General features: G+C 44.4%; 1 protein-coding gene across 1 annotated transcript; it reads right to left on the bottom strand.

The window, feature by feature from the left end:
- Positions 1-6,581: 6,581 nt before the first annotated feature.
- On the bottom strand, positions 6,582-8,357 carry LOC311133605 (potassium channel subfamily K member 15-like; the record flags this gene model as incomplete). Its single annotated transcript, XM_084167124.1, has 2 exons — positions 6,582-7,573; positions 8,075-8,357. 2 exons carry the CDS (start codon positions 8,355-8,357, stop codon positions 6,582-6,584), a joined length of 1,275 nt encoding a protein of 424 aa, XP_084023250.1.
- Positions 8,358-12,764: the final 4,407 nt, after the last annotated feature.

Here is a 12,764-nt window from a genome sequence, read left to right as displayed (position 1 = left end):
CCCCTAAAGGCGCGGACTCCGACCGCGCCAACCAAATACCACAGGGGAGGGACCGGGTGGGCACTCCGCCTAGGCGGTGGATCCGGCTCCGGGCCTGATCCCCGCTCCCTCTCCAACCCCCCAAAGTACCCCTGGTCCGGTCTGGCCCCGCTGGCCGGAGCTGGACTGCACATTGGTGGAGCGGATTGCTCTAGCTCCGGCGTGAAGCATCTGACCGGTGCCGGACCAGGCACCGGTGGAACAGGCACGGGACGTGCCGGACTGACGACGCACACCACTGGCTTGGTGTGGGGAACAGGCACGGGCCGTGCTGGGCTGACGACGCACACCACTGGCTTGGTGTGGGGAACAGGCACGGGCCGTGCCGGGCTGACGACGCACACCACTGGCTTGGTGTGGGGAGCAGGAGCGGGCCGGACCGGGCTGGCGATGCGCACCACTGGCTTGGTGTGGGGAACAGGCACGGGCCGTGCCGGGCTGACGACGCACACCACTGGCATGGTGTGGGGAACAGGCACGGGCCGTGCCGGGCTGACGACGCACACCACTGGCTTGGTGTGGGGGGCAGGAGCGGCCCGAACCGGGCTGGCGATGCGCACCACTGGCTTGGTGTGGGGAACAGGAGCGGGCCGGACCGGGCTGGAGACTCGCACCATTGGCCTGGTGCGGGGAGCAGGAACAGGCCGGACCGTACTGGGGACACACACCACTGGCCCTACGCAGGGATCTGGAACGGGCCGGACCGGACTGGTAACACACCCCAGTACCCTTCGCCGTGCCTCTACACCTTCCATCCCCTCTTTGACCAATGGCCCCCGTAACCTGGCGGCCTCCTCTGCCAACCCGCTGGGCCGCTCTGTCGCGGTCTCCTGCTGGCCCGTCGTCCACGGCATTAGCCCCCCCCTAAAAATGTTATGGGCTTCACTCCTACCCGTGGACCAGGTCTCCATACTTCTCACCAGCCTTTCGCCCTTCTGCTTCCACGTCAAGCCCCTCTCTTCCTCACCCGGCTTGACCCAGTCGAGGAGGCGCTGGATATCCGCTAGGGTTTTCCCTGGCGATGGCTCCTGGACCCGCTGCTTGGTCCAGTTCTGGTGGGATCTTCTGTCACGATCGTCGGTAAGAGAGGAGGACCAAGGCGCAGCGTTGCAGACGAACATACTCTTTATTAGCGAAATACGACAAAATAAACAAAACGATAACGTGACAGTTCACGGTCTAACACAAACCAACTAGAAACAAGATCCCACAACTATTGTGGGAAAACAGCCTGTTTAAATGTGGTTCCCAATCAGAGACAACCAGCCACAGCTGACACTCGTTGCCTCTGATTGAGAACCACACTGGCAACATAGAAAAGAAACAACTAGACCTACAACACAGAAATCTACACACCCTGGCTCAACATAACAGTGTCCCCAGAGCCAGGGCGTGACAAATATAGAGTTGATTGGTTGGATATTTCCTGCAGTCAAAGAGGACCAATAGGATTCACCATCTACTGGATCATTTTGGATGTGGTGGTAATGATGTCTAGGCTGTGTATCAGCACCCAATTGCCTTGTTACTATAAATATGCATTTGTACAAGTTTAAATAATAACTTGATGACAGAGCAATGAAGCATGTATGATTGACTGTGGTGTTAAGTGGTGTTATAAAACATTATTGGGAATAAAATAATGGTATGATGTGATGTGATGTGCACCAGAGATTAAGTAATCAGTCCCACCTGAGGTGTTGAAGGCCATGGTGGGTTATAAGAAGAGCACTATCACCACTTGCAGTGGCAAATCTGACATGACATGATCAGATTTGCTTTAGCCATCTTTTTTTAAATCATCAGCATAGCGGTTGTTTTGGCAGTATCGGAGGTGGAACTGCATTAGAGCTTCAAATCCACGAGCAGCTCCTGGCATTCAGTAGTGGTGCGTGGGTAACATCACTGGGGAAGCCAAGCCAGAAAATAATGCCATATTACAACATACTGTATGTGTTGTGATAATTGCATTGTTTGCTCTATAACCCGTTAGTTCATATGCCTCTTGTGACCGTGATATATAGGCCTAAGTCGGAGACAATAAGAAGACTGGCAGAATAAATTCAACCACACCTTTGTTTCATCACAAAACCGGATAGCAACCTCTGTCCAGTGAAGTCCACAAAGCATATTGCATGTAACAAACAGTGACATGACCAACAGCATGGCCAAGAAAGTTAATGTTTCCGACCTTTCTGGACTACTAAACAACTATTGATTTAGAACCACGGAAAGTTACTGCAAGTAGCAAAGAAAACAGGAGTTGCCTCCACTATTCCATTTCAACTTCAACATCATCAAATCACCTATGCTCAGTCTAATACAGTGACAACTAAAAGATTACAAAAACTATTTAGTCCAATCAACGTAAGCTAAATATGATGTGGCTGTCCATGGTTCTGATTAGTGTGTTTGTGTGTGTGTGTGTGTGTGTGTGTGTGCGCACGCATTCGTGCAAGTAGAAAAAACATGTTGCCTCACCCTACTTGTAGAGAAATGCAAATGCCATCCTCCTCTCTGTACACGCTTTTTTTTTTTTTTTTTTTTACAGTACACGCTTTTTTTTTTTGTTGTCCTACCTGGTTAAAATGCTTGCTCGCTAGCCTAACTTCCTTTCATGGGCAACATTAGCTAGTTAACATTAGCCTTCTACATCTAGCTACATATTGAACATCCATCCTCTCAGTCCAGGGGCACTAAGTATTTTATGGTTATAATCATTGGTCAGTATGGAGAATTAAGTAAAACCACAACTCCAAATCCCTGTCTTCATCAATGGCTAATTTAGGAAAGGGCCAATTTTAGCTAGCTAGCCACCAGAGGACAACAACATAACAAGATGCAACAATTCAAGTTGTTTCTATCGATTACATATTTCTCTCTGAAGCCAAATCCAAACTTGCTTCCCTTGACACTTTTTTTTGTGCGCCAGGACCATTCACAGTTGAGCTCAATCAGTTTAGCTCAACGCTGATTGGCTATTATTTATTTTATCGAGGGAGGCCAAATGCTCGCTGGCTTCTCTTGCATTCAATGCTACGGGCGGCAACAATGTCATAGACAGCATCAGATAGATGGCCTACACATACAGAGACATAGGGGAACTGTTTCACTCGCTCGGATGCTTTCTCCAGTGAGATACATTCAGCCTCTTCAAATTGAAGGACAATTATGAAAACAGAGAGAGACAAAGGATAAATTATTATTATTATTTATTTATTTGTCAATTTTGGGGGGACTTCCCTTGGCATCCATGAATACACGCCACTGCTGGCATTTCACCTAAAGCAGACATTGCCATTGGCTGCACGGAGTCGCATTAAAAGAAATTCCATGCAGTCTTGTTTTCAAGTTCAAACACCGGAATATGAGATGTAAACTACAACTCGATTATGCTGATAGAAATCCTCATTATTTTGTTGAAAGATTTTCAACTTGAGAGTCATTATTTCTATATAGCCTACACTTTCTTGTTCTGAACTCTAACATGAGTGGGACCGTTGTGGCTTCGTGACAATGATCACAAGAGCAGCTGCTCACCGATTTGACAGCTCCAAAGCAGTTACACCTCCGACACACGCAGGTGTCAGCTATCGCCGGTTAACACTTGATCTGATTGAATCTAAGCCCTAGTCATCCAATAATGATCAGCGGGATCTCTCTCTAACTCAATCACTGAACCCAAAGCAAACAGGGATACTCTAGTCTGTAACAACCAATCACACAATAATAAAACAGGCTTTATAGTCTTTATACAAAGTTGTGTCTTTGAGTAATTTAAAGACACTCATTCTGCACGACAACCTCATTTTGTATCATCATTACCCTTTTGTTCTGTTAAGGCATTTGTTCACTGGCCTATGTAAATATTTGTCATCTCTTTGAGCTAACAGACATGAACACAGACAGCAATGAATGTGAGGAGGCACCAGATGCATCAGACAGAATAAAGCACATTGCTATCTGCAATATTAAATGGGGTAATTATGTAAATGAGGTTATTGCTTTCATCAGTTACAAAACCACACACAGATACAGATGAATTGATCTTCCTCATCGTTTAGCCTGGCCTATTCTGTTTGTTCACAAATATCTCCCTAAATTTGTGTTGACTGAATTGTAAATCTTTAACTCCAGTTCATTTATTAATGAATGACATTGTGGTGTTCCCATTCACATCTAATGATCAGCAGCGACCTTTCACTGTGTATTTATAACTGTTGCAGTCATGTCAGTTCCAAACAATCACATTACTGGAAATGTATGTGAGGATTACGGAATAGTTAAAATATGAAGTTGTATAATTTGGGTGTTAAAAGTTTGTTATTGCGCACATAACTCTGAAACAATCAAAGAACAGTAGTTTCTATCACGCAATCATTATAACCAACTGAAGCCTAATCTTGTAGCAGGAACAATACATACTTGGGTTCAGCATCACAGTCAGCGCCTGAAAGCACTAGTAATATCTGGTGGTCACTGCACAGTAGAGTTATACCCTCAATGGTCAAGGATTCACACACACTTTATTTTGTCCATTAAGTTATGGTTGAGAACTTCAGGGAAAAGCCAACATGAATAGGAGAGGATCCCATTGGAAACTAGATTAAAGAACCACTGTTGATGTAGTGTTACTGTGATGCTCTGTAAGGCTGCATTTAGACAGGCAGCCTCATTCTGATCTTTTTATCACTAATTGGTCTTTTGACCAATCAGATCAGCTCTGAAAAAGATCTGACGTGAAAATATCTAATGTGATTGGTCAAAAGACCAATTAGTGGAAAATATATCTGAATTGGCCTGCCTGTCTAAACGCAGCCTTAGATTCATGTAGAATAATTCACTTCAACCTCCATGTCCTTGTCCATGGTACAGCAATACTGGTACAGGACATTTCAGAATGCAGCATTGGTACCATTGACGTAATACAGACATAACTGATCTTTAAACCAATGATGCCCTCTAGTGTTAGACATAATACGAACAAGCACAAGTTTATTTAAGGTTTAAAGACTGCTGCCACTAGAGGTCCCTGTAATCACCTCATGAATGTACACATGTTGGAACAGAAACTATGGCCATGCTGTAGTTTGAAGAAAGGGATCTTAACAGCATACTTTTGTTAAAATGTAGTTGTTGTAGTTAGTCAGAGATGCATACGAGAGAGTCAATACAAAAGTGATCACAGTCAATATTTCTCACAAGAGGTCTTCTCAGGTGACAAAAAAAATATGTTTATCAGCCAAGTTGCTCTTCTGTTTAACGAATAGGTCTTTATATGTTGGCATGGCCTTCTATAAGTCAATAAATTCCCCTTATTAGCGTAAAATAAATATGCTATAGGCCAGGGGTATTCAACTGTTACCCTACGAGCCTGCTGGTTTCTGTTCTACCGGATAATTAATTGCACCGACCTGGTGTCCCAGGTCTAAATCAGTCCCTGATTAGAGGGGGAAAATGAAAAAACGCAGCGGAACTGGCTTCAAGGTCCAGAGTTGAGTTTGAGGGCTATAGGTTATGCAGAACCATGGTCGGGTCCATTCAGTTCCACTCGGGTCTATCAGCTGTAGTTACATAGACCCGAGACCCAATGACAATCAAACAGGACCCGGACCCGCTCGGGTCCTGGGTCAGGTCTTGGGTATTCAGGTTTGGGTGGACCCGTGAAGACCTCTACTTCTCACATCCCTTCTTCCTCCCACTGACTGTTCCTCTTCAGCCCCAGTTTTCCACTGCAGAGCACTGGGGATGGTCACATTACCAAAGGAACCAGCCTAAGCAGCAGAGAGTGCACTGCCTAGAAGAAATTAACGGATTATTACAGTCTGGAAATAAGCTGCAGGTCACAGGTGACATCATGAAGGAATGTCTGAGATGAAACATATTAATTGATTTGAACAGCCTCTCTCTCTCTCTCTCTCTCTCTCCCTCATCAGTGTTCCCCATCCTCATTAGGTAGTCTATAGTGATGAAATGTAGAGATGGTAATAACAAGTCTATTCATACAAAACTTTTAGATTTTTGATTGTGGTATATGCTTTCTAGACAAATGCATGAAAGTTGAAAATATGGGCATTATGATGGAAGTACTTTACTGCATGCAGGAGGAAAAGTTATGCGCCCCAGACCTGCAACATTTGCTTATTGAGCAATAGCTTACATTACACATAAACTAATAGTGGAGATTCTTTCGAGAAAATAAACAGTTTGACGATGTATTACATTTCACAATTTTATACAATCTGTACTTGTATAAATCATCTCTTTATCTATAGAAAAAAATGCACTTACTAAATACAATGCAGAACAGGATATCTGTAAAAGCTACATTTTGACAGTAAAAATAAACATAGAAGCGCAACCTGAAATCTGTTAAATGCTACCTTTTATACAGGAAAATCATACTCAATTTGTTCCACCTGCAGAGAATCAGAGTAACATCTCTGTCTGTCTATCATCTCTGTATTCCTCTCAGAGCTTCACATCAAAAGATAAGAACAAAGGCCACTTTAGTCCAGAGTGAGTCCCAACAATCCAGGTAGTTACACTGACTTCCTCCGTGTGTGAGGGCTGCTCATCCCCAGGAAAAGGACACCGCTGCAGGGGGAGGACTGGGCTGAGGTGCCCCTGCAGCTGCAAGAGGCTTCATCCACCCTGTAGGAGATGGAGTCGTAGAAGACAGGGTTGCTGTGGCAGCCTGAGTGCTCACAGTGGGGTGGAGAGGGGCTGTCACAGGCACCCAGCCTGAAGCACATACAGGAGCAGAGGGTGCTGATGCAGGACTCAGGGTGCTTAGCAGATTCCCTGACCCCAGGGGTCCCCCTGAGCTCCTCAGATGGAGAGGGGATGAGGTTGGTTCGACTGGTGCCTCCCTCCATGGCAAGGGAGAAGTTGCAGCGGCTACTGTGCCCGTCCTCAGCTCCATTCCATTCCATCCCATCAGCTCTGTCCCGTGCTGATGCTTCCACATCTGCCTCCTCCTCCACTGCCTCCCAACCCCATGTCCTCTTAGGCACTGATGCCTGCTCCTCTCCCTCCACCTCCAGGCTCCTGGTTCCCTCCTCTATGCTGTAGGTGAGGAAGCGCAGCACCACCAGGTTCAGGAAAGCCCCGATCACTGCCAGCCCCACCAGGATGTACATGAAGCTGAAGGCCACATAGGGAGTCCTCCTCTGAAGGGCCTCCTTCTTCTGCAGGGCCACAAAGTCCCCAAAGCCGATGGTGGTGAGCGTGATGAAGCAATAGTAGTAGGCATGGAAGAAGGTCCAGCCTTCAAAGTGGGAGAAGGCTGCTGCCCCAACACAGAGGGTGCTCATGCAGGACAGGAGGCCCACCAGCACCATGTTCCCCATGGACACATCAGTCCGCCGTAATCCCATGCACCGCTTGAGCCTGCAGAGGAGGTAGCGGACTAACGTGTTGATCCTCTCCCCCATGCTCTGGAACATGACCAGCGTCAGTGGGATGCCCAGAACAGCATAGAACATGCAGAATGCCTTGCCAGAATCTGTGCATGGAGCAGCATGTCCATAACCTGCAGAACATCATAGTTATAGACACATCAAAATATTGCAGTCAGAGTGCAGTATGACTGCAGTTATTCTGCAATTACTGTGTCCAACCAGGACAGTCGACTGCAGTTACTGCACTTTTATTGCAGTTTCAAAACTGCAACCTTTTTTTGTAAGGGGTGTGTACATGGACACACAGACAAACACAGTAGCTCTTCCAAAATAAAAAATACTAATATATATTATATTACAGTAGTCTCTAGAACAGTAATCTCTTTAAAGCAACCCTTTATAACTTCCAGTTTCGCTAATAATTCAAACCAGAGTTCAGCACCATAGTCACTCAGCGCCCGTAAGAGTAGGCTAGGCTAGAGGAAATTGTTCTTTTTACATGTAAAAACAGATTTGCTGTGGTTAGTCATACGAGTATACATGGTTTAACTTACAGAGCAAAGAAACCCATACAACAACGAGAAACAAAGAGTCCAATACTTGCTTGGAAAATATTTAGCAAAATAACTTACCAATTGTTGTGATAACGTTGATGGCAAAGTAAAAGGATCCTGCAAATTTCCACTGTCTCCCCGCGCGATGGGGCTCCGACTGTAGAACCACTCTCTCGATCTCCAGGTAGTCGTCCTGAGTGAATCCGTACTTCTTCTTCAGCTCGTTGCGCTTTTGTTCCAGGATTTTCTTCCTCAAGCTCTCGGTCTCGGACTCAAGGGCGTCGAACACCGCGGCTCCCACAAGCAGGTAGGATATCATACACAGGATGAGAGAAAGGGTCCGAATGTTCTGCACCTTCATCCTCACTCCGAGCGAACTCAAGTGGGCACTGAGAGGAGAGAGGGTGTGTTCACGAAGAGAGACAGGTGGACACGCCAATTCTGTTTGAACAAAGCGCGCATTACCTCATTCAATCTATTCACATAACAGTTAAGAGTGGCCTACATAGTTGATTGATATAACTCATCAGTGGCCTAGGCTTACAGTATTAGGGTAGGTGTTAAGGTAATTGTGCCGCTAGTATTTTTTACACAGGCACTGCACACACTTTCCATAGGCTTTGGGGTTTGTGTTCTCATTTAGGTCCTATCAGTTCCGGTGTGCATAGCCTATTCTGAATGGCCCAAATTAAGACTGACTGGTGTTCATCCGAGTCCAAGAAGGAGACACGTAGGGTAGTCTACTTGAAAGTGTTTTGTCTATAGCGTGGAATGCAATCTCGCGAGATCCAGATGGTTCGTACGAGGCTACCAAAGAGCATCCTCTAGCCTACAGTGCTCTCATCTTTAACCGATCCAACCTCTAATGTGAGTAGGCTCTGTTGTAGATAATTTCAAATTATACCCTTATCTTTATTTTAACCTAAATCGGTTAAATAATCTCGGAGCCTTGACCAAAAGTCATACTGCGCTGTGAGTGCAGCGAGCTGGTGCTGTCCGTGGTGCTGAGCCCTGTTTAGTAATTAGTGAGAGATGGTCAGTAGGATGGCTTCAGTTGGTGATTGCGGTGAAGTTATTTTGGTTCTTTGTAAAAGCGGCAAGGCACTGTGGAAACAGCTGTCCTTTTAATACTCTTCTCTCTTGATTACTTTGCTTTGTGAAGCGTAGCCTACATGTGTGAAGTATTCACAAAACACTTGGCTAATGTATTACTCTGACTGGTGAAGCATGGGCCGTTGGCGGAGTTGACCTTTATAAAGCACACTTAGTCCCAGTGATCAATGGAGCCTTCATAATTAAAGAGGCAATCAGCAGTTAAAACAATAACAAAGCATCTTCCCCACCCCTGCTTTGGTAAAAAAAGCTGAGGGATAGGGCTGGAGAAATGTAACCACTTTCAAATTCATAGACAGCGCTAAGGATGCAGGGGCTGACCAAGCATTATATCAAAATTATAGTTTTAACCATATTTTCTTACATTTGTTTTGTTTACAAACATTGGAGTGAAACAAGTTTATATTTTGGGTGCTGATGGGGTACGACAGTTGAACTAAGCTCATGAGGCATTTATAAGTTATATTCTTCAGTAATCAATGGGTACATTTAATTAATTCAGAAGTCCTAAAATGGATGAAGCAACTGCAGATTGCCCTTTTAACTATGTCAGAGAGAGAGAGAGAGAGAGAGAGAGAGAGAGAGAGAGAGAGAGAGAGAGAGAGAGCATGTCAAGGTAGCTAACCATGTGTGTATTTAATGAGCCCCAAAGCATCAAGACTTAAATGTCATGATTACTCTGAAATCCTCAAAGACTAGGACATTAGGTCAATTTACATGGGTCTGATTATACACAGAGACCATGATACAACATTTAATTGGTCATGGCCAACAACATATTATTATTACTCTGTAAGAAGTTTAACAATGTTATTATTATTTTTGTGCATACCAGGTTACATTTAAATTTGTTCAGCATGGCTCTGTTTTCTCTACTGGAAAAAGGATGAGAACAATCATTACTATTTGAATGGATTATGTCCCTGAAAGATAAGTTAATAGCCAACGTCCAAAGTCCTCTCCAGTCCATGTGGCGTCTACATGCAAAGTTATTATGGCAGATCAGTAGTAAAATTACAGCTTTAAAGTAAGATATATATAATACATGAGAAATACACTGAGTGGACAAAACATTAGGAACACGTTCCTAATATTGAGGTGCACCCCCTTTTGCCTTCAGAATAGCCTCAATTCGTCGGGGCATGGACTCTACAAGGTGTCGAAAGCGTTCGACAGGGATGCTGGCCCATGTTGACTCCAATGCTTCCCACAGTTGTGTCAAGTTGGCTGGGTGGTGGATCATTCTTGATACACACGGGAAACTGTTGCGCGTGAAAAACCCAGCAGTGTTGCAGTTCTTGACACACTAACCGGTGTGCCTGGCACCTACTACCATACCCTGTTCAAAGGCACTTAAATCTTTTGTCTTGCCCATTCATCCTCTGAATGGCACACAAACACAATCCATGTCTCAATTGTCTCAAGGCTTAAAAATCCTCCTTTAACCTGTCTCCTCCCCTTCATCTACACTGATTGAAGTGGATTTAACAAGTGTCATCAATAAGGGATCATAGATTTCAGCTGGATTCACCTGGTCAGTCTATGTCATGGAAAGAGCAGGTGTTCCTAATGTTTTGTACACTCAGTGTATTGGCTTGTGATTCTATATAAAAACAGAAAATGATCTTTGAGCATTAGTTCCCAAACCCTCTAATGACTTTCTGGGTGCTGATGCCTAGGGAGTAATTAGAGTTGTTATCTGATTAGCTAAGCTCCTATCGTTCTCCTGGCTCGGTGCTTTATCTCTAGAAGTTATATATCTTGAAAACTTGATTGCTGAAATGCAAAACAATTTGGGACTATATCAACAATGGACTAATGAAACAAATACCAAAATATAGTTTTTTTTTTTTTTTTAAGTTTGTATAAACAAAGCCTTTTATCTAGTGTTCTACCCTTTGGTTAGCTCCACTTACAGTGGGGGAAAAAAAGTCAGCCACCAATTGTGCAAGTTCTCCCACTTAAAAAGATGAGAGAGGCCTGTAATTTTCATCATAAGTACACGTCAACTATGACAGACAAATTGAGGAAAACAAATCCAGAAAATCACATTGTAGGATTTTTAATGAATTTATTTGCAAATTATGGTGGAAAATAAGTATTTGGTCACCTACAAACAAGCAAGATTTCTGGCTCTCACAGACCTGTAACTTCTTCTTTAAGAGGCTCCTCTGTCCTCCACTCGTTACCTGTATTAATGGCACCTGTTTGAACTTGTTATCAGTATAAAAGACACCTGTCCACAACCTCAAACAGTCACACTCCAAACTCCACTATGTCCAAGACCAAAGAGCTGTCAAAGGACACCAGAAACAAAATTGTAGACCTGCACCAGGCTGGGAAGACTGAATCTGCAATAGGTAAGCAGCTTGGTTTGAAGAAATCAACTGTGGGAGCAATTATTAGTAAATGGAAGACATACAAGACCACTGATAATCTCCCTCGATCTGGGGCTCCTCGCAAGATCTCACCCCGTGGGGTCAAAATTATCACAAGAACAGTGAGCAAAAATCCCAGAACCACACGGGGGGACCTAGTGAATGACCTGCAGAGAGCTGGGACCAAAGTAACAAAGCCTACCATCAGTAACACACTACGCCGCCAGGGACTCAAATCCTGCAGTGCCAGACGTGTCCCCCTGCTTAAGCCAGTACATGTCCAGGCCCGTCTGAAGTTTGCTAGAGTGCATTTGGATGATCCAGAAGAGGATTGGGAGAATGTCATATGGTCAGATGAAACCAACACTCGTCGTGTTTGGAGGACAAAGAATTCTGAGTTGCATCCAAAGAACACCATACCTACTGTGAAGCATGGGGGTGGAAACGTCATGCTTTGGGGCTGTTTTTCTGCAATGGGACTAGGACGACTGATCCGTGTAAAGGAAAGAATGAATGGGGCCATGTATCGTGAGATTCTGAGTGAAAACCTCCTTCCATCAGCAAGGGCATTGAAGATGAAACGTGGCTGGGTCTTTCAGCATGACAATGATCCCAAACACACCGCCCGGGCAATGAAGGAGTGGCTTCGTAAGAAGCCTTTCAAGGTCCTGGAGTGGCCTAGCCAGTCTCCAGATCTCAACCCCATAGAAAATCTTTGGATGGAGTTGAAAGTCCGTGTTGCCCAGCGACAGCCCCAAAACATCACTGCTCTAGAGGAGCTCTGCATGGAGGAATGGGCCAAAATACCAGCAACAGTGTGTGAAAACCTTGTGAAGACTTACAGAAAACGTTTGACCTGTGTCATTGCCAACAAAGGGTATATAACAAAGTATTGAGAAACTTTTGTTATTGACCAAATACTTATTTTCCACCATAATTTGCAAATAAATTCATAAAAAATCCTACAATGTGATTTTCTGGAGAGAAAAAAATCTAATTTTGTCTGTCATAGTTGATGTGTACCTATGATGAAAATTACAGGCCTCTCTCATCTTTTTAAGTGGGAGAACTTGCACAATTGGTGGCTGACTAAATACATTTTTTTTCCCACTGTACTTTTAACTCCATATTATAAGTTGGTGAGGGTTTTTATTTTGGTTTGCCTTTTCTGGGACAAATTTAAATGGGTCCTCATGGTGGGTGTCTTTTAGAACCCAGTTTCTTGTTGCTAGTCAACTTTCAGTGGACACCCCCATGCGTGTCTTTGAGAACCAGAG

The sequence above is a fragment of the Coregonus lavaretus genome, assembly GCF_964263955.1.
Source record: "Coregonus lavaretus genome assembly, chromosome: 8".
Taxonomy (NCBI): Eukaryota; Metazoa; Chordata; class Actinopteri; order Salmoniformes; family Salmonidae; genus Coregonus; species Coregonus lavaretus.
The sequence above is the reverse complement of the archived record's forward strand: the minus strand, read 5'-3'. Positions and strand labels throughout refer to the sequence as shown.